Source organism: Petaurus breviceps, unplaced genomic scaffold, assembly GCF_028583685.1.
Source record: "Petaurus breviceps papuanus isolate PSGF00001 unplaced genomic scaffold, PetGlider_PUasm1.0 77, whole genome shotgun sequence".
Lineage (NCBI taxonomy): Eukaryota > Metazoa > Chordata > Mammalia > Diprotodontia > Petauridae > Petaurus > Petaurus breviceps.
The window spans coordinates 3,942,612-3,967,372 of NW_027186492.1; the positions used below are offsets into that span (position 1 = coordinate 3,942,612).

General features: G+C 37.6%; 1 protein-coding gene across 2 annotated transcripts in view; it reads left to right on the forward strand.

Moving 5' to 3' along the window:
* CHP1 (calcineurin like EF-hand protein 1) overlaps positions 1–24,761 on the forward strand; it is a 45,580-nt gene that overhangs the window by 10,103 nt on the left and 10,716 nt on the right. Inside the window, exons 2-5 of one of the 2 annotated variants that reach the window (XM_069105768.1) lie at positions 816–888; positions 4,572–4,622; positions 13,513–13,593; positions 16,973–17,100. In XM_069105768.1, the coding sequence (XP_068961869.1) occupies positions 816–888; positions 4,572–4,622; positions 13,513–13,593; positions 16,973–17,100 (333 nt within the window). The remainder of the gene's footprint in view (positions 1–815; positions 889–4,571; positions 4,623–13,512; positions 13,594–16,972; positions 17,101–24,761) is intronic. The other variant, XM_069105769.1, reaches the window with a different exon arrangement.

The following is a 24,761-nucleotide window of genomic DNA, read 5'->3' on the forward strand; positions in this document are numbered from 1 at the left end:
AAAAAGCAAAAAAAAAAAAAAAAAAGGGAAGAGAAAGGACACTTATATTAGCTGTTTGTAAGGCTATGACTATTCTTTACTTTTCCCAAGGGGAGTGATAAGTCTCAAATGATTGATAAATTAATAAACTTGACTTAAGAGATAGAATCTGCTTATGTCCCTCAATCTTTAATACGTCATCACTTAGTCATTTACCTAGTGCCTAACTGAAATATCAAACTAATAAGTGGGTTTGTGTTCATAAAATCAACAGATATATTATTAAAATCTCTCAATCAGTAAGAACAGAGACCTTGAAGTTTCTTTTTTTTTTAAAGAACATCTGGATCCTCTTGGCTAAGAATTTATGTGGAAAACAGAACCTTCTAGAGTATGTTTATACATGTAGGTTTTTGAACTTACATGTTCACACCTACATACTTGGAACTGAGTTAATCTTTTGATAAATTAAGCTCTTAGCCAACTGAAGTTTTAGCCAAAAATTTCCTTATTTGTGGCCATATTTGACTGCATTTGATTTAGCTTAGATTTTCTTATTCCTTTAATTCAGTTATCTTTACACACCTAAAAACTTATTTGTAAACTAAAGTTATTAACTTATTTGGCCATATAGTGGCAAATTTGTTGCAAGGCTCCCTAAAGGAAAAATGAGGCACATAGTTTGTAAGTTTGTAATTATATAATGATGGAATCAGGAAAAATGAGTTAACTTGATCCTAAAATGTTATACAATACAATATTTTAGTTTTGTATTTAACTTTGTGAGGGTAAGACCCCCTGCCATATTAATCTGGATCTACTTTTGTATTCCTTAGTTTCCCACAGTCAAATCACCCGTCTCTATAGCCGGTTTACCAGCCTGGACAAAGGAGAGAATGGTACTCTCAGGTAAGCATTGCCTTTCTTCATTGACTAGACACCATTTCCAGGTGTTCCCTTAACGACCATTATAGCAAGAGCAGACTAGACAGTCATTTATCCTACAAAGAACTGGCTCTCCTTGAACAATAATAGAACTATAGTCTCATTTGCTTCTCTGCATCCTCCCCAGAGTGATCTTCTAGGCATGCTTGGCCAGTGAGATTAGCTAGTAACAATCAAATTTATTGTCTTTTTACTTTTCGTTCTGTTCAATTCAAATATTTATTTGTTTTTTAATCAACATCTGGGTAAGAAATATGTGATGTATTGCATGTCTAAGCTTTACATAAGCCTGATTTTTAAATTTCCCCACAGTAGACTTTCTGTATCCCAGAGCTGAGTTTGTTTTCTTATGGTAATGTAATGTTGTTATACACTATTTCTTACTCATTTTTGATTTATTGAACTCAAGTGAATGACCCCCCTCCCCCCCAAGTAGCCATTAATCTTGTTTCCAAGCTCTGGGTAGATACACATTTAAACTGGTCTTTAGTACAGAAAGAATTTTTAATTTTTTTGTGTCTGGAAATAATATAGAAGGGAAAAGCCTGATACATAAGACTACTCAGAGGAATATCCTAATGTCAGAGAAAGCTATAAGTTCTTAAAATGAAGTTTCAGAATGTCATATTCATTGTATATGAAGAGTCAGCAGGTTAAAAATCCTGATGTGATCTTCTATCCCCAAACTTGATTTAATAACCTCTTTAAATTTAGAGATTGGGTAGCAGTCCTTGATTGAAATGTAAACCACTTAAAAAAGGGCTAGCCTGCTTCAAGCCAGTTTCAGATTAGTTAATTCCTTTTTCCTTTGTGGGAAACAAGGTTTGTTTTTTTTTTATGCTTATGAGAAAATACCTGGTTCCTCCCTCACTAGTTTGCATTGCCCCTATGGCACTACAAGAAGACAAGAATCTTAGTTTAAAAAACCAAAAAGGGCTTGGGGGTACCTCCTCCATTGAAAATCTTAGCCTTTGTTCTTTTCATCTTAGTATCCCAAGATCTTATGAAAAAGGTTCTAGGAAAGGAAGTAGAATCTACCCAAATGAGAATGGCTTGACCATACCCACCCTGTAGGTGCTGTACTATCTTCGGCCTTCATGTGACCTTGAATTTTCCTTCTGTGCTCATTAAGTTTAATTGTATCCCGAATTCATAAAATTCATATTGATACTTTTTCTCTCTTCCATGCCTTTTATCTTTTCTAATGAAAGTTATAGGTATGACAGACTCAGGTTCCAATCACAGTGATTTATATCATACTTTATCACTATAAAATGCTGTACATCTATTACCTCATTCAATCCTCAAAACAATCCTAATTGACAGGTAGCATAAGTATTATTTTCTCCCCTGTACAGTTTAGAAAACTGAGTCTCATAGAAATCAGTTGACTTGCCTAAGGTTGAATAGTGGGAAAGAGAACTGGGACAATACCTTAGGACAGTGCTCTGACCCCAGGCCCAGCACTATTTCTAACTTCAGCCTTTTTGAAATGTAATTAAGTTTAGTAGATTCTAAGTTCTTCCTTTGTGTAAGACACTGCTAGGATACAAAAACAAAAATGAAAAATGGTTCTCACTCTCAAGCAGCTTACCGTCTACTGGGAAAAGGAATGTGTAAAACAGATATAAGTAAATGGAGGGGAAAGTACTAACTAGGGTGATCAGGGAAAACTTCCTGGAGGAGGTGCACCAGAGCTGAGCCTTAAAGGAAGGTAAGGCTTCATAGACATGGGTAGGAGAGGGAAGTACATTCAAGGCCTGTGTAAATGCTTAGAGGAAACAGTGGATGCCGAGTTTGGGAGAACAGCAAGTAGGCTGCTTTGGTTGAAACATAGATTACATGAAGGGAAGAATAATGTGGAATTAATTTAAAAAAAAAAAAGGCTGGAGCCAGGTTGTGAAGAGGTTTAAATGCCAGATTTTAAAGGAGAAACTTGTAATTTATCCTAGAAGCAATAGGGATACACTGAGCTATTTGAGAAGAAAGGGACTGACATGGTCAACTTGTACTTTAAAAAGTTTATTTTGGCATCAGGCGGGGACAACCATTTAACTGAATGTTATAATACTCCTAGTGAAATGTAATAAGGCCCTGAATTTACATATTGGCTATGTGAGTAGGAATAGGTGTTGTATTTGAGAGATATGGAAGTAGGGTCATTAAGTTGTGGCAACTGATTGAATGTGATAGGAATGAGTTGAGGGTGACTGAAGTTGCAAACCTAGGGAATTGAAAAGATCATGGTACCTTCCTCAGAAATAGGGAAGTTAGGAGAAGGGGCAGGTTGTTTGAAGGAAAAGCTGTGCTAGGACTTTTGGGGTACCCTGTATAGATTTGGGAGACTTCAATCTAAAGTGATAGTTTAATTCAGGAGAGAAGAAAAAAGATCATAAGACAGAACTTTGAGAGGCACCACAGTGAGGGAGTGGGAACAGGGAATGATCCAGAAAGCAAAACTGGGGAAGGAATGGTCAGGCAGATTGGGAGAAAATCAGAAGAAAATGATATCGTAGAAGCCAAGGCCAGAGAGGGTATTGTAGCAGCAAGCACCCCAGCCTCCCCAGGGTTGCTGCCACCACAGGTTCTTGGATCTGCTTTGATAAAGGAAAGCAACTCAAAATGGGTTAACAAGCTTACTTTAATCAGTCAAACGTATTATCATTTACCTAGTTCAGGGGAAAAAGGTCAGCACCCCAAACTTCAGAATATACAGACAGAATTATCAAGATAGAGAAACAGATCAAGTACACAGGTACAACCAACCATTACATCCATACCAAATCAACATCTGGGTTTTAAAGCGGGCGGGGGGGTGGGGGTGGGGGGGGGCCTGGACAACGGCTTCCCATAGTTTCAACTAATCAAATCACAGAACACTTCTCAAAGTGAGCCCCAAAACAAAGCTACACATCAGGGCTTACATAGCCTTCTCCTGGCTCAGAGAACGAAACAACCTTATTGACTCACTGGCCAATCAAGAAGTTTCTACTGAAAAACAAGCCTCCCACCCCAGGCTCCAGGTGCACTTTAGCCTAGGGGCAGGGAAGATCTTTAAATTTACTTTCCCATCACAGGTATCTAGGAGGATTATTGTCAGCTGTGTGGCTGCAGCTGCTGAGAAATCCAATAGAAGGAGTACTGAGAAAAGCACACATCAAATTCGATCAGTTAAAAGAGTTCTTTGGTAAACTGGGAACTGCAGGAATGTCAGTTTAATTAGACCGAAGATTAGGTAAATGAGAGTAATCTATAATCCAGAAATATAGATTCAAATCAGATTGTAAAAGGTTTTAAATATCAAACAGAGGAGTTTCTTTGGCAGTTAAATGGAGCATGGATTAGCATGAAAAGATTTCAGGCAGGCAGACAAATTAGGAGGCTTACAGGAATACCTAGGAGAGGTGGTCAGGGATGAGTATTGTAGGTACAAGTGTCTTCCTGACTTAACAATCTTGAGTTCTGAACAGCTTTAAGGATGTGTGTCCTTGCTAGATAAACTCTTCCTTATGCTTACTTATTATTTAAAAAGCCTCTCAGGTGTTAAATCACCATGCAACTTAATTTGATTGCTGCTACTGATCATCTGACCCCCGTTGAAAAATAATCGTTAGAAATTTCTAATTGTTACTTTATTTATCAACTAGGAAAATAGACAACCATCTGCCCTGGTGGCAAATGTTCACCTGCTGGATCAGGTAATCTCCTTAAGTTCCTTCTAGTCCTGCTTTTTTGATTCTGATCTAGTGTCAGACTTATTTCAGAACCCTCTAGTAGCTTCAGTTTCAGTAGTATAAAGATGGAATGGTAATAATAACTTCCATTTAATAAAGATAAGTTAACCCTCTCAGATTTGGAATTCCTCGCTGGGGCTGAGCTTACTTGGAAAGTGAATGTTAGCTCATCTCACTGTGTTTTCCGAAGGCCCCAGCAGTTCTTCATGTCCATCCACCCTGAATCTCTTAGGGCATCTTCTTGTCATCCCGCTTTAACTCTCTCCCCTGCTTTCCACCTCTTGGTGTGGTAATAATAATCAGACCAGTACTACTGTTGCTTCTGGAAAGGGTGTGATAGCCTTCTAGCTGCACTTACCAACAATCCTGTAACCACCCTGATGAAAACTCAGTTTCCTCACCAGCCCTCCTCTATTAAACTGTCAGGTCCTTGAGGACAAGGACTATCTCACTCTTTTTGTATTTGTATCCCTAGTGAAGTGCCTCCCATATAATTGCCCTTTGAATGCTTTTTTTATTCATTCACACTCAAGTACTGATGAATATTGTGTAAAACTCCAAGAAAGGTTATTATGGTTAATAAACTCTCAGCTACTTAAACATAGGGATGAAATATAAGTGAGAAGAGCATTGGCTTATTTGAGTCAGAAAACCTAGCATTTTGTTCCTTTACTAAAGTGTCTGTTTCCTTGAGCTATCATTTAACTCTTCTGTGATTTAGATGCCTCTTATGTAAAATGAAGATACTAGGTCTCCTTATTTTGACAGGCGTATGGGGATCAAATAAGATGACAGTGTAATTTAATAAACTAAAAAAAGTTCTGTATATAGTAGATATTTAGTACATTTTTATTGAAATGTTTCCATACTGTACAATGTAAGGGAAATATTACTGCTATTGTTAGGAACTATATAGGGGCTTAGTTTTCTTAGCCAGGTGTGTCTATTAGGAGAAATAGGGTGAAGGGAGTTTTACGTTTTCATTGAGTATAAAATAATCTAATGCATTAGCTGGAGATATATGGAGACAAACAGATGAATAATTGACTAAAAAATAGTGTCAGAGAAAACAATTTGGATGTTTGGACTTGGGGTTAAGATATTAAAATGTTGGCCATTTGGTGAGTAGGGGGAATCTATATGCTTAGACACTTGCTTTTCTGATCCAGAGCCTTAAACTAAAATGGGAGGGAGAGGGAGACAACTACTAGACCAAAACCAAACAAATAATGTACTTGTTGGAGGAAGAACAATAGTAAAAGGTTATAGTAATTTACAGAAGATAATAGTGGGAAAGAAAGACAAATTATTTTCATATCCACAGGCCAGTATATTAATAATGCAAATTGTGTGTAATAAGTTGAGGTAGAGATCTTAAAGCAAAGAGATAAATGTTACTTCCTAGACCATCACTAAGATTTAGTGGAATTCATCTCGTAATGGGATATGGGCAGAAGAAGGGTATACAACAGAAGGTAGCAAGGTCATACTTCTCTATGAAAATTCAGATACCTGAGGGAGGAAATATGGTAGAGAGTATCTAGGTGAGAATTAAAGAAAGAAGAGCCAAAAGTGATTTCAGAATTATAATCAACTGTAGTGATCTGGCTAAAAAAAGGAATTGGATTCAGAATTCCTTATACAGATGGCTTGGCATCCCAGGTATTTATATAATAAAAGCAATGTAGCTAATACATTCTTGACTTGCCTATTATATTATCTTTCAGAGGGTAGAAGCAATAAAATTTGGTATCATAGATCTAATTTTGACCAATAAGGAAGTATCGGAAGGGGAAGTAAAAATTATGGGACTAAGTTAGCATGCTGTTTGTTTTAGAGTTTGTAATAGATAAGGAGATTGCCCTACATAGTGTACATGGTATGTGGTATGCATCAGATTTTAGGAGAGTAGATTTTGAGGAATTCAGAGAAAGATTTAATTTTAAAAGATTAATTTAAAATTTAATTTAAAAAGAGAAACTTGCTTACAAGGGACAGGAGAAAAAATTGTACATAAGTCCTTTGAATGGGAAAGGGGGTGGTGGTGGAGATACAAATTCTCTATGGATGCCCCTGTGATATTATTGGTATCGCAAACTATCTACCAGTGCATGTTGACTGCCTCTAGCACTGAAAGCCAGTGACTAGCTCAGAATATCTATCAGAAGCTGAATTTTTGAACCAAGATTTAAAGCGGGGATAGACAAACTGCAGCCTGCCTAACACGTTTTTTTGTGCAGCTAACAGCTAAGAATGGTTTTTACAACTTTAAATAAGATTTTATTGCATTTAAAAATGTAAGATCCATTGTTACCTGAGGAGGGAGGGGCTTGACCCTCTAGCTATACTTTGCAGAAAGGGAAGACTTTAAAAAGACTGGTATAGCTACACATGTTGCTCATGAATGAACTCATATTTTTAAAGCAGACACAGAAAAGATGGTTGGTGGAACAGGTAACTGAAGGTGAATGAAAAAGTGTAGCATATTCTTTTGAAAAGAGTATCTGCAAGATTAGGCAGATTGAGGCACAAAAAGTGCCTTTTTAAAAGCTCTGCTGTTGGGAACGAGAAGGAGCATGAATGAGGCCACACTGGGGGGGAGGCTAGAATGACATCTGCCCTTTCTTAACCAAGGAGAATGAGCTTCAGAATGGGAGGGAATAGAATAAACATGGTTAACAAGTAACTGAAATCCAAGGTAAGTGAAATAAGAGAGCACCTAGTTGCATTCTGTTAAACCTGTAATACTGATGAGTCATAAGGTTTTGAAAGAACTTGCTGATAATACTAAACATTGTTCTTTGAGGAATCAAAGAAAATTAGGGAGCTGCCATAGGACTGGAGATGTATAAGCATAGCTCCATTTTTCCAAAAGGGGAAAAGATAAATATATTAAGCTACAGACCAATGAAATAAATGTTGGTTTCTGGAAAAATTGTGGAACAGATTGTTAAAAGAAAAACTTGGAAATACCTTGTCCAGATCACTACTTTGCATCCGTAAGACTCAACTCCACGTGGGTTGGACTAAATGGTCTTTGAAAATCCTTCTAGCTTTTAAGTTTCTAATCCTGAGACCTCAGAATGCTGAAACAGTGGGTAATGTGTAATAATAATGGCTAGCATTTATATAACACTTTAAGGTTTGCAAAGTGAATTACAAATATTATCTCATTTGCTCTTCATGATAACCCTGGAAGATAGGTACTGTTATTAACTTCATTTTACAGATGAGGAAACTAAGACAGAAAAAGGTTAAGTAATTTGCCTAGAGTTATAGCTATGGAATTGAACACAGGTCTTCCTGACTGCTGACCCTGCATGCTATCAAATGACCCACTACCTGCATCTAATAAAATGGAATCTAGTGTGGATAAGTGTAAAACCCTTAAATGTCAGTTTAAAAAATCCACTCTGCAAGTACAAGATTAAGAAGACAAAGACTGGGGCGGCTAGGTGTTATAGTGAGTAGTGCGCTGGCTGGGGGACCCGGGATTGGTTCCGGCCCCAGATACTTGGCACCCACACAAAAAATAAATGGCCATGTAACCTTGAGCAAGTTACTTAACCCCAATTGCTTAAAAAAATAGGTACACATCTAAGTAGGATATGGATAGATATGTCCATAATCTAGATAGATAATTATAGAGGAGGAAGCACTAGCAGCTAAAGTTCAGAAAAGGCTTCTTATAGGAGATACAGTCAGTATTGAAGGAAGCTAAAAATTCTAAGATGGCAGAGGACAGGAGGAAGTATTTCCCTGGCGTGGAGATTGCCAGAGCAAGGAGGCCAGTCTGATTAGAGCATAGATTTGGCAAATGGGAATTACTTAATAATAAATCTGAAAATGGAGGCTGAAATCAGGTTGTAAAGGGCTTTAAATACCAAACAGGAGTTTCCGTGTAAGGAAGAAGTTGGTGGTGACAAGATGAAAGTGTCTCTTGCTCACTCTACATGAGACAATGTACTTCTATATTGATACTCCCCACCTTCCCTTTCTCTCCTCCCTTGGGGTAAGTGGCTCCAAACAGAACCAAAAAAATCCAATGCTCAGAACAAATGAAGTGATAATCATGCTCTGCTCCATCCTGGTCAGACCACCTCTGGAATGTCCTGTCCAGTTCTGAATGCCACATTATTTTCTCTCCTTTAGAAAGTAATCAAAACAACCAACATTTATCCAGGTCTTTAAGGTTACAAACACTGCTTGCATCATCTCATTCGAGTTTCACACTGAGTTGGGTAGCTGTTGTTTCCCCATTTTTCAAATGGAGAAACTGAAGCTCAAAAGAGGTTTTGTGGCTTGCCTAAAGTCACAAAACAAGAAGTGTCAAAGGCAGAACTCAGATCTAAGATTCCCTTATGCCAGGCCCAGCATTTTCTACCATGGATACTGCTTCTCCTGTTTTGACACATTAAATATTTCTCAACAAAATCCCTCTGCAAAATATATTCACCCCTACACAATTATATTATCAATTGATTATTAGCAGAAAGGATCAATGCCTCCTCTATTTGGCTGTTTGGTATTTGACTGGAGTTTTATTGCTTCTTCATATTGACTTTCCATTATGTTAATAGATCATAATTTGTTTGTCAATTTCCCCAATCATAGGGTCACAGATTTAGCATCAGACTAGATGACCTGTAAGGTTCCCTTTAAGGGGATCTTAAAGATCATCTACTTTGCCCCCCCCCCTTTTTTCTAAACAGATGAAGAAATAAGACCCATGAAAGTATTTTCTCATATGAGTTGTGAGTAGCAGAGATTAGATGTAAACCTTGGTCTTCTGACTCCAAATCTAGCACTCTTGAAACTGTATCATGTTGCTGGGTACATTTTGTTCCTAGATTTTTGTCATCACAAACAATGCCTCTCAATGTTTTTGATACATGTAAGTCTTTTGTTAATGTCATTGACCTCCTTGGAGTATAATACCAGAGGTGAAATCTCTGGGTCAAGGGGAAAGAACAATTTAGCAACTTTTCCTTCATGATTACAAATTGTTAACTAAAACGGTTGAATCGTTTTGCAGCTTTATCAGTAGAAAATTGTCATGCTTGACCTCCCATAACCCTTACATATGCTACCATTTTTGCATTAACAGATTTCTAATTTGTTAAGGGTTGTCTTGTTTGAATATGATTAGATTTATTCTCTTTGGTCCTAAAAAAGCAGAAGTAAGACTAGTGAGTGGAAGTTATAGTGAGACAGATTTTTGGCCCTAGTTAAGGAAAACCTTTTATCAACTGAAGAGAGTCCAGCAAACATAAATTAAGCCTACTATGTGCCAGGATACAAAGGAAGGCAAAAGATGTCCCTGCTCTCAAGGAGGTGGATAAAAGTAGAGGGAGTGGTAGAGGGCATCTGGTACATTTGAATTGAGAGTGGAGAGTTGGGAGCATCAAATGACTTCAGTTCTTTCAATGAAAAATGAGGCAAGATTCTCAGCTGAGAAAATGGGAGGAAAGAAATCTATGGGAAGTTTGAGATGGAATGAAAAGGTTTAGAAAAGTCTCTTTGGTGAGTGGATTATGTCATCATAAGGAAGGCAGAGGGAGAGGTGGTATGAAACTAAAGAACTGTACAAGAAGGGAGCAAGCTTGCATCATTATGGATGATCACTTGATGAAGATGTCATCCTGGAAAGAATTTGTACTTCAGGAACAAGTTGGACCAGATAACCTCTGAAATTCCTTTAAATTTAAGACTCTTTAGAGTTTATGGGGAAGGTAGTCCATTGTCTTATCAATTTACACTCTTGTAAATGAAATCCCCAGGCAAGAAAAAGAACTCTCAAGGTAGAGACAGCTTTTACAAATAGAGTTCACATCCATTGTAGTTGTATGTCTGGTACTCTGCTCTCTCACTGAGTATTTCTTTACCAAAGAGAATACTATTAGGTATACTTGAATCTTAAATTTCACTACCTTAAGTCATGATTGCTCGTGGCTTTCAAATCCATGAGAAACATAAACTGATGGGGCTACAGAGCTATCAGATCCCTTTAGGGAAACTGACCTTGTTGTGAGGCGCAGGTATCAGTATGCCAAATAACATATCATGCTTATGCTCCTCAGTCTAGTATCTCCCATTGCATTGGCTATTTGACCTCCATACTAATGGTACCATTGAAAAGTGCCAAAGTACAAGGTTCCGGTTCTCATTCACATGTGAACTTCGGATCAACTGAAGTGAAAACCGAAAGCTTAGGGCCATTTTTCAGACTGAGTTCAAAGGAAATTGCTCACCAACCACTTAATACTAGACTTGGTATTTAAACTGTGCCTTTTCTCAGCTGAAGCTACTTAAGGCTGGTTAGAGATTAAACTGAAGTTTATGACCCTTGCAATTCAAATTAGCCTTAGTCCACCTCCAAGAAACAATGCCTATCTCTTTTCTAAGCTGTCTGCTGTCAGACGACCAGTTTTGGAGATAGTGAGGCCTCCATATTAGAGATTTTATAAATTACATATAAGGTTCCTAATAAGTACTTGTTAAATTAACTGCATTAGGAGTTTTGTCTTTAAAAAAAAACTTAGTACAAAAACTAACTCAGAACTAATTTCCTTTGTTTCATTCATTAATATTTTTAAAAACATTTCATCCCAAAGGGCCTAGGATCAAAACTTAGAAATATCATCATAATAGCATGGAAGATCTAGCACTAGAAGGGACCTTAGAGTCCAATCTCCTTATTTTACAGAAAAGTAATCGAGGCCCAGAAAGTTACTTGGGAGTCAGGAGGACCTGAGTTCAGTTCCAGCTTCAGACACTTAACACCCACACAAAAATACTAGCCAAGTAACCTTGGGCAAGTTACTTAACCCCAATTGCCCTCCAAAAGGCAAAAAAAAAAAAAAGTATCAGGGTGGCCAGGTAGCACAGTGAGTAAGACCACTGGCCCCAGAGTCTATATGACCTGGGATCAAATCTGGCCTCAGACACTTAGCACCCACCCAGAAACACCTGGCCGTGTAACCTTGAGCAAGTTACTTAACCCCAATTGCTTAAAAAAAAAAAAAGTTACTTAATGTTACACAAATAGTTGGATCACAGAAGGCTATGAGAAATTTCATACATGCATCAAACTAAGCTTCCTACCTACCTCCCCTCCCCCCCCACCTGCTCATCCTTATTATACTATTTCCATCAATAGCATTACCATTGATTCATCTATGATTTAATTTTCATAGTACTTTAAAGAACTTTTAAGGAATTTCTAAAGAACTCAAAATTCCAGGGGCAGCTAGGTGGCGCAGTGAATAGAGCACCAGCCCTGGAGTCAGGAGGACGTGAGTTCAAATCTGGCATCAGACACTAAACACAAAAACTAGCCATGTGACTTTGGGCAAGTCACTTAACCCTAAATTGCCCTCCCAAAAGCAAAAAAAAAAAACCTCAGAATTCTTTGACATATTTTTGTCGTCAGCATCCCTAAGAAAGCAGTTATTGCCTAACTTTGCAGACAAAAACATGGAGATTCAGAAGGACAAAATTTTTTTTTTTTAGGGAAAAGGTTCTTATTTCACTTTTTCGCTCAGTATGAATTGTGTTTAACTCCACCTATCTTATTTTCTTAAATTCTTAATTTACACATAAAATGACTTTATAATCTCAAAATTTGGCACTGAATGGAAGGTATATATAATTTTCTTTTGACCTTACACTCAGGTCTCAACAGTTTGCTTACATTTAACCAGTATGTACTGAATACCTGTTATGATCAGGACATGGCATTACTCAAGGCTCTGGAGGAGCTACAAGATTAAATAAGGTACCTACCTGCCCTCTTGGAGTTTGTAATTTAGATGAGAGGATGAAACACAAATTCAACTATAATATAAAATAGAACAAGATAAGTGTTTTGCTTAGGTATATAAACCAAGTACTACATGCAGGTGATTTATTAATGTCAGGAAAGGCATTGTTCTTGATAGAGGAGGCATTTGAATTGTGTTTAGAAGAATTTCAGCAAGCAAAGATGGGGAGTAGGAGAGGTGAATTTCCAAGTAGCCTAAGCAAAGAAACAGTTTGACTGGAGCATATGATTATGATAAAGGGGCCCTGTAAAATAAGGTTGAAAAGGTAGAGTGGTTATAAAACTCTTAGGAGGAGGGGTGAAGCGCTGAACAACCAAGCTAAGGAATTCGATCTTTTTTTTTTTCAGTAGGCTATAGGCAACCATTGAGCTGAGTCTTGATACAATAAGATGTCTACATAAAGATTAAAGTGTCATTAGGAACTGGTTCTAGGGTTTCATGAAACACTGTATTTTGTGTAAATACTACAGCAAACCTTGTTGGAGGTAATTACTGTTACTCAGTTTTTTGAGGATTAATTTTTTGCCTCTAATTTGCAAAGAGCAGAGCAAGGAAGCAGCCTATTATCTCATGTTATTCTTTCTATCGATATAAATATTGCCTAAATAGCTCTACATTGTAGCATGGCCACAGTTCGGCTTACATTGCTGTTCATTTTTGCTCAGAGAACCAAAATTTCAAATTATGCCTTTGCTTGATGATACCATCGTTTTTACTGTAAATTGTCCAGATATGACTGGAAACAAAATAGGAATTCTTGGGGAATCATTCACTTGTAGGGATTAGCATTTACGTGGGAATTGGTTTTCTTAAAAAAGGAAAGTGCTGAGTTCATTGGAGTGTAGCATAATCAAATCTAGCTTCTTCTTGCTTCTCAGAGTTGTTGAAGGAAGAACATTTGGCAACTATTACAGTGCTATATCCTGCAGTTGTTCAACTACATTTGGCATAGAAGTACATTTCAGAAGGTGAAAAGTGTGGTCAGTGTTAATGGGTTCTTACTCAAGGTCGTTTTCTTTCTGATTGGGTAGCCGGGAAGACTTCCAGCGGATTCCAGAGCTTGCCATCAACCCCCTAGGGGATCGGATCATCAATGCCTTCTTCCCTGAGGGGTGAGTTTTTCCCCCACAGTCTAGTTTTTCCTTACTTGGTATTGCCTTATGCAGTGTGAAGGTCTAAAATGAAATCTGAAATGGCTTTGGGGGCTAGAATTACACTCCATTTCCAAATATTTCTTCCTAACATTGCTTTGTCTTAAGTACTACAAAGCCCAGATTTGTTAGAATCAAACTAAGTATAATTTTGTCTCCAACTTTTGCAGGAAAAAGCATTCAGAGGTAAACTGTAAGAAGTTAAATAGATGCTGTTCAGTGTATCACAACACACCCTCTAAAATACTATTTCTTAATTGGTCTATTGTCTTTCCTGACAAAGCAGGCTTTCCTGGGCTGTTATATTCTAGAGGGCCTCTAGGACCATTTTGTTCTGCCAGTCCTTTGTTCTTGCCAACTATGTATTTACTTCAATTCTTCTCAGAACCAAAGTGCTGTTTAGCATGTATTTCAGGTAGAGATAATATTTAGTGTCCTTTATAATAGTCAACCGGCTTTTCTAAATTACATAACTCTACCCACCCTTTTTCATGTAATCCATCTCTTCCCTTTCCCCCATATCAGGTATCCTGTGGCAAATGAGAAGTTTCTATGTATGCCTGTCACAGGATAAGAAACATTAGGAAGCATTACATGCTCCTTCATGTTCCTGTGCTAATCCTTATCCTACTGATTTATCTCTAATACCCCTTCACTTGAGATTATTGAGACAATTGAGATATCCTTGATGGTATCCCCTAGGATTCATCTAGGCAAATGACCCCAAACTCAAAATTATGGGGTTTTTTGTTCCAGCAAGGCTTTCAGATTTCTGTTTTTCACTTTATATACATATATATATATATAATATAGTAATATATTATAATCATATGTATATATCATATATTATAATAATTATATGCTCAATAAATATATATTGTTTTGATTGTGAAAATTTTAAATCTTTAATGTACCTAGTAGCTAGTAATTTGGCTGTATTCATATGAATACAGATTATAATGTAACTTTATACTGAACAGTCCCCTTACACAATCCCTTTCTGTCTCCATATCCCAAGTGAAACTGGGACTAAGAACTAAAATTTAGGTGAGTGCCAGTTCTCAATTGTGAAACCAGTTTCACCCAGGACAGTAAGCACAAAAGCCTAGTCTGGAAATTTTGCTATCTCAGATTGTCAACAAAGGAACTTTTTAGTCAGTGAGGAGAAAGAAGAATGAGAAAACCGGTAGCTATCTTGTTTAAACAGATACAGAATCTAAAGAAAAGGTTAAACATAAGAGGGTGATTCATACGGATAATACTTGCCCTAAGCCTCAAACTGTACTGCCTCTTTTCTACATAGAATCTAGTTCATTTCCATGTTCAGCCCCCTACAGACAATCTTTCCGTTGCCTGATTTTTTTTTTCTTTAGCTTCTACAATATATTAAAACTCCTACAGAAACAACATTGAGTGCTAGCTTTGCCCAGTATTCAGGCAAGTTTTTATTGCCTAAAGAAAACTCTAGGGGTGGCTAGGTGGCAAAGTGAATAGAGCACTGACCCTGGAGTCAGGAGGACCTGAGTTCAAATTCAACCTCACTAGCCTGTCACCTTGGGCAAGTCACTTAACCCCAATTGCCCTGCCTTCCCCCTCCAAAAAGAAAAAAGAAAGAAAGAAAAATCTAGTTAACCTATTCTTATCTCAACTTAGATTTTCATCCCTTGTAAGACCCTTCAGATATAGCTGGTAGATGTCTTGTAAAGAGATACTGAATCTAAAAAAAAGTTAAACCCAGAAAGGCTAATTCATGCTGATAATACTTTCTCTAAACCTTAACTTTGTCTGCCATCAAGCTATATCTTCCAAATATTTTGCCAGGCCAAATCACTTTCTACTATGAGTATAGTATCACCTGTATTTGTGTGCGTTGACTTCCCATTTTCTTCAGCAAGATGGAAATGGACTGGGGCAGCCAGGTAGCACAGCGAGTAAGAGCACCGGCTCCAGTGTTGGAATGACCTGGATCAAATCTGGGCTCAGATACTCAGCACCACACCCAGAAATAGCTGGCCGTGTAACCTTGAGCAAGTTACTTAACCCCAATTGCTTTAAAAAAAAAAAAAGATGGAAATGGACTGTATAACTGATCACTTGGCCAAGCTACATGATCACTTACTATCCTACATTGCCCTAATCAGAATTAGATGTTAGGCTTTCAGGTTTTTCTTTTCTGGACCTTTTGACTAAATGTGAAAAACCATATTTGGAAATGAGTTTTTAAAGATGACTTCTTATCATAATCACTTCATATAGTTATCTTGGTATAACATGCTACCACCATCTACCAGTATCATTCTAGCAAAGTATTTCAGAATGCAGAGACCATTTCATTTTTGTCCTTATATTTGCAGCATCTAATATAGTACCTGGCAAATAGCTCTTATTAAATGCTTATTGAATAAAAGAATTGAGGGTGTTTCTCAGCCTCGTGTCCACCAGTTCTTTTTTTACCTTAGTTGATATGTTGCAAGTTTGTTATAGGATAACTTCTTTTTGAAGGTCATTCTTTTGGCCCTATTATGAAACAAGAAATCTATCAGCTTTAAAGCCCCCTTCCATCTCTCACTCATTCTCAATATCCTGTCAGCCAATATACCCCACATAACACACCCACCCCCTGTGGCCTGGATTTTACTTGTAGATGCCTATGGTAACTAGGCAACCTATCATTTCCATGACGGCTTTTGAGAGTCTAAATAGCTTTAAAAAATGTTTCATTAATCTTTCTTTTTTTAAAAAAAAAGGCTTTTAGACAATCCTTTCTTTTGGAGTTACTGTTTGGCCCAAAAGCCTGCATCATAAGAACAGCTTTTTGCATATTAGCAACACAGACTGTAAAGATGTAAGTAAATTGAAGAGATTTTCCTTAGTTATCAGTAATTTAGTAATAGGCTACTGAATCAAGTTCTTTTTTTTTTTGGAGGGGGGAAGGTAGAGCAATTGGGGTTAAGTGACTTGCCCAAGGTCACATGGCTAGTTTTTGTGTTAAGTGTCTGAGGTCAGATTTGACCTCAGATCTTCCTGACTCCAAGGCCGGTGCTCTACTCACTTCGCCACCTAGCTGCCTCAGTCTTTAAGATCTTAATGAATGTGAATTATCACAACTGATTTATTTAACAAGCATTTTGTATATTTTCCTTCACAAGCCTCACAACAATTCTGCAGGGCAAGTGTTATTATTCCCATTTTATAGATAATAAAAAAGACTTTCAGAAAAATTAAATGATTTTGCCCATGGTGTCAGCAGTGGACTTTGAACCCAGGTCTCCATTAACTACATAGGAAATAGTCATACTAATCAATATACACTGTTGTGTTTATTGTAACTCTTATTCAGAGAGGACCAGGTAAACTTCCGTGGATTCATGAGAACTCTAGCTCACTTCCGACCAATTGAAGATAATGAAAAAAGCAAAGATGTGAATGGACCAGAACCACTCAACAGCCGGAGCAATAAACTGCACTGTAAGGAGCTATTTGTCTTTTTTGTTGGAACCTTTTACTTTCTTATCTACTTTTCATTTCTATTGTAATTCCATTTATATCTCTTCAGGGTTCAGTCAGACTCTAGCTGTCTTACAGATGTGATGAACACAAGCTCCAGACCTTCTGTTCATCCCTATTACCTAATTCCTTTAATGATATTTTAAATTTGGGGGCTTTTAGGAGTTGACACTCTATTCTTGTCTCATTTAGTGAGACCTCCCTTCTTTCCAACTCCCTTCTCATCCCTTCTCCCTCTACACTGTAAGAATATTGCATGGTTTATATTTTTAAATTAAAGTATATTAAAATTGAGGAAAATTGAATTAGCACATAGTTGGAAACTTAAAACCAAGGTTACTACTGTCTGAAACAAGAAAAGATCACTAGGAAATTTTGTTAACTAAAATTCTATTTATAGTTCTGTGAGGGATAATTACTTTGTAGCTTAAGAGATCAGCCTCATTTGACTATAAATATATTGACTTGACCTTCATACTTTGGAATTTTAAAGTGAAGATCAAAGTATATTATTCATTAGGAAAAATTAATCACCCAAAAAGCAGTAGACTTAAGTCCAAATATGATTAGAGCTGTCAATATGGTTAACAGACCTCTAATTAGCCCTCAGCATGTTTCCATTGTTAAGGTAAATTAATGATTGGAGGTATTAGATTAGCACATAAAGTTTGGCAGAATTTGGTTGTAATTAGCAAATGAATGTGTGTTTACATTCCAATAGTTTGCGTTTCAAAAGTTTTACGTTTTATAACAGACCATGTTGAGCCTCTAAGTAATATAACTTTGATAGGTATAGAGAAAAATAGTAATTTAGCATTTTCCCCAGTGCTAGTTTTTATTTCAGTTCATTGTGAAGAGGGTGAATAAGATATATTTACATTTGATTATCCAGAGTAATAGAAGGGAAAAACAGCATGAGATGATGCAAAGTTTTGGATAAGTCAGAAGTCATTTATTTTGTTTGAGAAGGTAGATTTTAAATGGATCTAAGTGATTTTTCCACCTCTGACACATTAAATCTAGCTAATCTTTGGCAAATTCCTTAACCTCCTGAGCCTCAGTTTCATTGTCTGTAAAATGAAAACATGTTAGGGGCAGCACATAGGCTCCTCTTCCTGAGTTCAGATCTGGCCTCAAATACTCTGTGACCCTGGGCAAGTCACTTAACTCTCTTGCCTCAGTTTCCTTAGCTGTAAAATAGACTGGAGAAGGAAATGGCAAGCCACTCCAGTATCTCTTCCAAGAAAACCCCAAATGTGGTCATGAAGAGTCGACCATGACTAAAAAACTGAACAGCAACAAAATGAAGGGGTTGGACTAGATGGACTATGAAGCCACTTCTAATTCTTGATTTATGATCCAAGAATTTTCCACAAACAAAATAATCAAATCATATTCTGTAAGGTTTAAGAAATACATAAAGCTGCCTTTTCTTTTGCTTAGTTCTGCTGAAAATACCAAATTCTTTCATACTGATGCTAAGTAGATCACCTCTAAAATGCTCCTTAGAGCCAGGTTATGGTATAAGTTATGGATTTCAAAGATCTTTCCTGGATGAGAAGAAAGTAAATAGAATATGAGATCACAAAAGTAGGTAACTTTTTTTTTTTACAGGAAAAGTTAGTATTTTTTTCCCAGTCAGCAAAAATCAATCTTTTTACCCTCCCACTCTAACACACCTCTTGAAAATTAAAGGAAAACAAACCTTGTTATGAAAGTATATAATCATTTCAAACAAACGACATTAACCATGTTCTACCAAAAGAAAAAAAGTTTGTCTCTTTCTGCGCTCTGGGTTCTTCACCTCTCTATCAGGAGATGGAGAGACTGTTTCTTCATTAGTCCTCTGGAGTTATGGTTGGTTATCACACTAATAAGAGTTCCTAATTCTTTCAGAGTTGTTTTTACCAGTTTGTTTTTCCTGTATAGATTTTCCTCCAGTTCTGTTCACTTTACTTGGCATCTGATCATAGAAGTCTTCCCAGGTTTCTCTGAAACCAGCTCCATTATTTCTTCTGAGGCAGCTGGTAGCACAGTGGATAGAGCTAGGGGCCTGGATTCAGGAAGGCCTCAGACTCTTACTAGTTGAGTGACCCTGAGAAAGTACTAAACAACCTCTGTTTGTCTCAGCTTCTTCATCTGTAAAATGGGATTAATAACAGCATCTACCTCAGGATTGTTGTGAGGATCAAATGAGATAATGCTTGTGAAAAACACTTAGCACAGTACTTGACTTCCCTTCCTCTTTCTTATACCACCATAGTACTCTATCATATTTATATATCCGGACTTGTTCATCCATTTCTGAATTTATATACAACCACTAAGGTTCCCATTCTTTGCCACATCAAAGGAACTATAAATATTTTTTTGTACATCATTAAAGTTTAAGTAGAACTAATCCCACTCTTAATGTAGCCTCTCTTTAATTCCCTCTCTTTCTTCTCCCCTTTCTCTCCTGTTTCTCTGTTGAGTGAAATGTATTTCTGTGTATGTGCATTCTTCCTTCCTTTACCCAGTTCAGATGAGAGTGAGGTTCAAGTGTCAGCTATTACCCCCTACTCTTTCCTTTGCATAGATAATCTACTTCTGTACACTAATTATGGGAGTTAATTTTCCCTAACCTTTCCTTTCTCCCCTTCCCCCCCCCAACTCCTCTACAGTGTGTTCCTCTTCCTCTCTTTTTTCATTCTTAAGATCAACAAGGGGTGGCTAGGTGTCGAAGTAAGTGAAGTGCTGGCTCCAGAGTCAGGAGGTCCTGAGTTCGGGTCAGGCCTCAGACACTTAGCACCCACACAAAAAAACTAGCCGTGTAACCTTGGGCAAGTTACTTAACCCCAATTGCCCTCCAAAAGGCAAAAAAAAAAAGATCAACAAAGCGTAACAGAATGTCTCTCAAGCTTTATCTAATTTAGACTTCTTCTGTGACCCCTGATGATAGGGATCAGGGGGGACACGTGTATGTATATATATAGAGAGAGGGAGAGAGTAATGACCCCATATTTGAATGTAAGTAGTCTGTCATTGTTTAGTTTCTTACTTTTCATTTATGTTAACCATTTTATGTTGTTCTTCACTTATGTATATGTACTTCACAGTTGCTCTGCAGCTCTGGTTTTTTCATCAGGAATTGATTAGTTTTCTGTTTTGTTGAAGATGCATTTCTTTCCCTTGTAGCATTATACCCAGTTTCTCTAGGTAAATTATTCATGGCACAAGAACTCTGATCCTTATCAACGACCAGAATGCCTGCGATTCAGTCTGGAAAAGCATTCAGTAGGCCCAAGCACTCTTGAAGTCAGGATTGTAAAAGTTTATTGCAAGAGTTCTTAGAGAACCTTCAAACTTAAAGAAGACATAGGTATAATTTTTAAGGAGTCTAGGCAATTAAACAAATGTCAGTTATGCTAACTAGGTGAGTAAGGGTAGGATTGGGGAGGAGTTAAGGAGTGGTCAGTGCTTAAAGGGACATGCACTTTTAATGTCAACTGCGCAGGTGTATTGCCCATAATTCGCTGGGAAATAGCCCAAGGCGGGGGGGGGGGGGGGGGGGAGGCTACCTGGAGGTGTGGTTTTAGGCCTGAACCATCACTAAGTCGGCTAGTGGTCAAGGGCTGACTGAGAAGTGCCTAGTCTGCCCCAGTGTCATGTTTGACAAGATGCATGTTGGGAACCCAGGCTAACAGAGCCTCAATATGTGGATAATTGGCTAAGGAGTGAACCTATAGATAGTGCTTTGAAGGATTCATAGGGGCAGCTGACCACTTACTAAGGGGAGATAACATTTGCCTAAGCTAAAATGTTTATAGATGGTTTAGTGAAGGATTCATAGGTGTAGCTTGTTATTGTTCCAAGCAGAGATAAACAATTCATGACTTGTTGCTGGGCAGAGTGCTGGTAGGGAGAAGTTAATGCTCTGAGGCTGGGGAGGGGGAAATGTGATTTTACAAACTGATTTTACAATACTGATATTAAAAATTGAGTTTACAAATTGATTTTACAGACATAGATCCCAAGCACCCCATCATTGGGAGCCCCGTTATGAAGAGCTTTAAATGCCAGAGTGTTTTATATTTGATCCTGGGAGATGATAGGGAGTCACTAGATTTTTTTATGCTATTTATTTGTTTTGCTTAATTATATTTATTTATTACAGGAGAGATCTATTTAGAGAGAGGGACTTTAAGATGGGAGTACTTATGGATATTTTGGTATACAAAAAAAGAAACATCAGTAAAACATGTTAAATTACATGGAATGGAGGGATGTTCAAAAATGTCTGCAGATAATTGGGGCAGTTTTTTTTTTTACATTTATTTTTCTTGTGTTTATTATTTTATATTCCCTAATTACATGTTAAAACAATTTCTTTAGTTTTTTTTTAATTCCTATTCATTTGTTTTTAGTTTTCAACATATATTTCCACAAGATTTTGAGTTACAAATTTTCTTCCCATTTCTCCCCTCCCCCTACCCCAATGTGCATTCTGGTTACCCCTTCCCCCAATCTGCCCTCCCTTCTATCACCCCCCCCCCATCCCTTTCCCTTCTATTTTCCTGTAGGGCAAGATATATTTCTGTACCCCATTCCCTGTATAACTAATTTCCCAGTTACTATGGTAACTATTTTTAAAACTTTTAAGTTCCATATCCTCCCTTCCTCCCTCCCGCCCCACCCTCATTGAGAAGGCAAGCAATTCAATACAAGTTATACATGTGTAGAGTCATGCAAAAATTTCCATCACAGTCATGTTCTTAAAGACTAACTATATTTCCCTCCATCCTATCCTGCTCCTATTTATTCTGTTTTTTTTTCTTTTGACCCTGTCCCTCCTCAAATGTATTCACTTCTGACTGCCTCTTCCGTCATTGGATTTTATTAAGTATCAGGGAACCACTGGAATTTATTAAGCATAGCAATGACATAATTAGACCTGCAGCTAAGGAAAATCACTTGAGTCATCCATGTCATTTATTCAGGAACTGGAAATCAATAGTAATTTTGCTAAAAGGTCTAGAGCACAAATTTCTGTAGCTGAGTATTTTATGCTTCAGTGGGCAATGAGGCCAGACCAGTGTTTCTAGCCTTGAATTCCTCAGGCCAATCAGATCTAAAGGACATCCTTCATACACCCTTACTAGGAAACTAGCCCAACCGATAATAAAACAAACACCACCCTTAACATCCCACCCATTGGTGACATGGTCCCCAAAATTTTTTAGGATACCATCTACCATGCAGATAGTCTTAAAACAATTCTGAGCTCATAAGCAACATTGGAAGAGAAGCTTAATTGAACAATAAAAATGTAAGCAACCTTCTTCATTCTCATAGTGAGGATAATATCAAGGGCGGGTTAGAGTAGATTTCCTGATCTAAAAAAAGACTTTCCAGGAGCATTGCAGGAACATTACATCAGTAGCACAGATGACAATGCCTCCAGTGCTATCATAAGTCCAGGCCATCTGTAGCAAAATGGGTAAGAGGTCACAGACTTCTTGCTTAAAACTGAGTTAATGGCAAGACTCACCCCATGTATTTTAACAGCTAAAATATCCCCCTCCAAAGAAGCCCCCTCAGAAAATGGTACCAAATTTTGCCCCTTTTAGAGGCCTCTACTATGAGGGTTGGATGCATACTCTCTTTATCTTCATCCAGGGACCTATATTACCAGGTCAATTAATGAATTTCTTCCAGGAGAATTCTTATGAACCAAAATACAATTTTACCTCCTCTATATTTTTAAAAAAACAACACACCTCCCAACCTTGTAGGAAAAAGTTATTGAAATAATCCTTGGGGAAAGGATGTCAATTAAGTGGAACCTGAACCATTTTTCCTGAGTTGATTGAATTCTCTGATGAGTCAGAAACCTTAACTGGGAGTATGTCCAAAAGCCTTGTGTCCTTATCAGGTCAGTCTTGAAGGCCAGTTCTGAAAAAAATCACTGGACCAGACAGCTTTATCCCTTCTTACATAGCATTAATTTATCGAAAAAAACAGCCTCTTGGCAATGGAACACACAATTGCAATTACTAGGGGTGTGATTTTTAAAAATCTCTTCAAACATTCAGTGATGCCAGTTGCCTATGAAAAAGCCAGTGAACACGATGGTACCAAGCCATATCTGACCTTTATAATAAAATGAGTGGCTGATCAGAGGCAATGGTATGAGAGGGCCATAAAGAATAAGACTATGTTCCACAGGGCAGCGAGGTGGTGCATTGAATAGAGCACCAACCCTGGAGTCAGGAGGACCTGAGTTCAAATGCAGCCTCAGACATTTAACACTTTCTAGCCATGTGACCTTGGGCAAGTCACTTAACCCCAATTGCCCTGCCCTCCCCCCTCCAAAAAGGGAAAAAAAAGAAATAAACTGATATACAGGCAGAAGAAAAAAAAAGATTATGTTCCACATGAGCTTTGGTGGTGGTTTCCATATTAACAGATTTAACTGGTACTTCAGTCTCTTCTGAAGTGGAGTAAGAGAGTAAAGGTAAATACCCTGATGGGCACGAAGAGTATCACATTAATATCATCCTAATAATAATATAATAATAATTATATGCAACAATACTGCATGTTGAAACTAATGAGAGAGCAGACTTCTTGCCCTGAGGTGGAGTAAGAGGGAGGTTCAGGAAAATCTAAGGATTTCTGTTTAGCTTTACCTACCATATACAGCCATACCCGCTAATATAAATACTACTATAAGCTGCCAGATTGGTATTGACTCCTCAAGAATTCATAATATCCATACCTTCCATATAGTCTTCCTGATTAGCCCTCACAATTGAAGGAGGTCTTTCACCTACCTCCACCTGGGCTTGGTTGTTCTTTCCCTTGGCCACTGCCCAAGCCTTCAGTAGAAATTGAGAAGCTTCTATGGAATCCTAGGGAGTCCCTGGAATGATGATATCTTGATTATTGCTATGTAGCAGCTTTCCCTTTTGCAAATCACAGTGACTAGTATTGTGGTCTCCAGGTCATTCTGTGGTCCTATGGATTGGACCACCTACACCTTGGAGGAACCACTGTTCCTCTGCTACCCAGCAGAATTAGAAATCCTTCTGTAAACTTTAGTATTATTTTTGTGGTAATTGGACTTAAATGTAGCCAATAAAACTCATTCTGTCTTTTTACTTTATGATGGTTAGTTTATTCTAGGTTCCCCAGCAAAAACTTAAGAATTGAATCCTGTTTATTTTCCAAGAAAGTAAATCTCCTTTTGTCTGTAAGGGATTCTTAGGTTTAACTAACCTAGGTATTTTATGGAAACTTAGAGATCTCTAATTACTTGATATAAAATTAATATTTGGAGAAAATTTAATGTTTTGAGTTTATTTAAGCAACTTACTGCTTATTTTATTCAAATAACTTAGTTATTCATATGTTCATATTACCTTATATCCTGTGAGAGACAGTGTGTTGCCAGTAGTAGAGAACCATTGTTAGGAAGATTAGGGTTCAAGATAAGTCACTGAAATTCTCAGTGTCCCCAGGCCAGTCTTTAAGACTCTTAAATTTCCAAACAGGTATTGATCTGCAGTGGTAGAGGGGACACTATACCACTGAAATTACAGGTCCTCTGGGGGAGCGGGGTGGGAAATCATCTATGATTT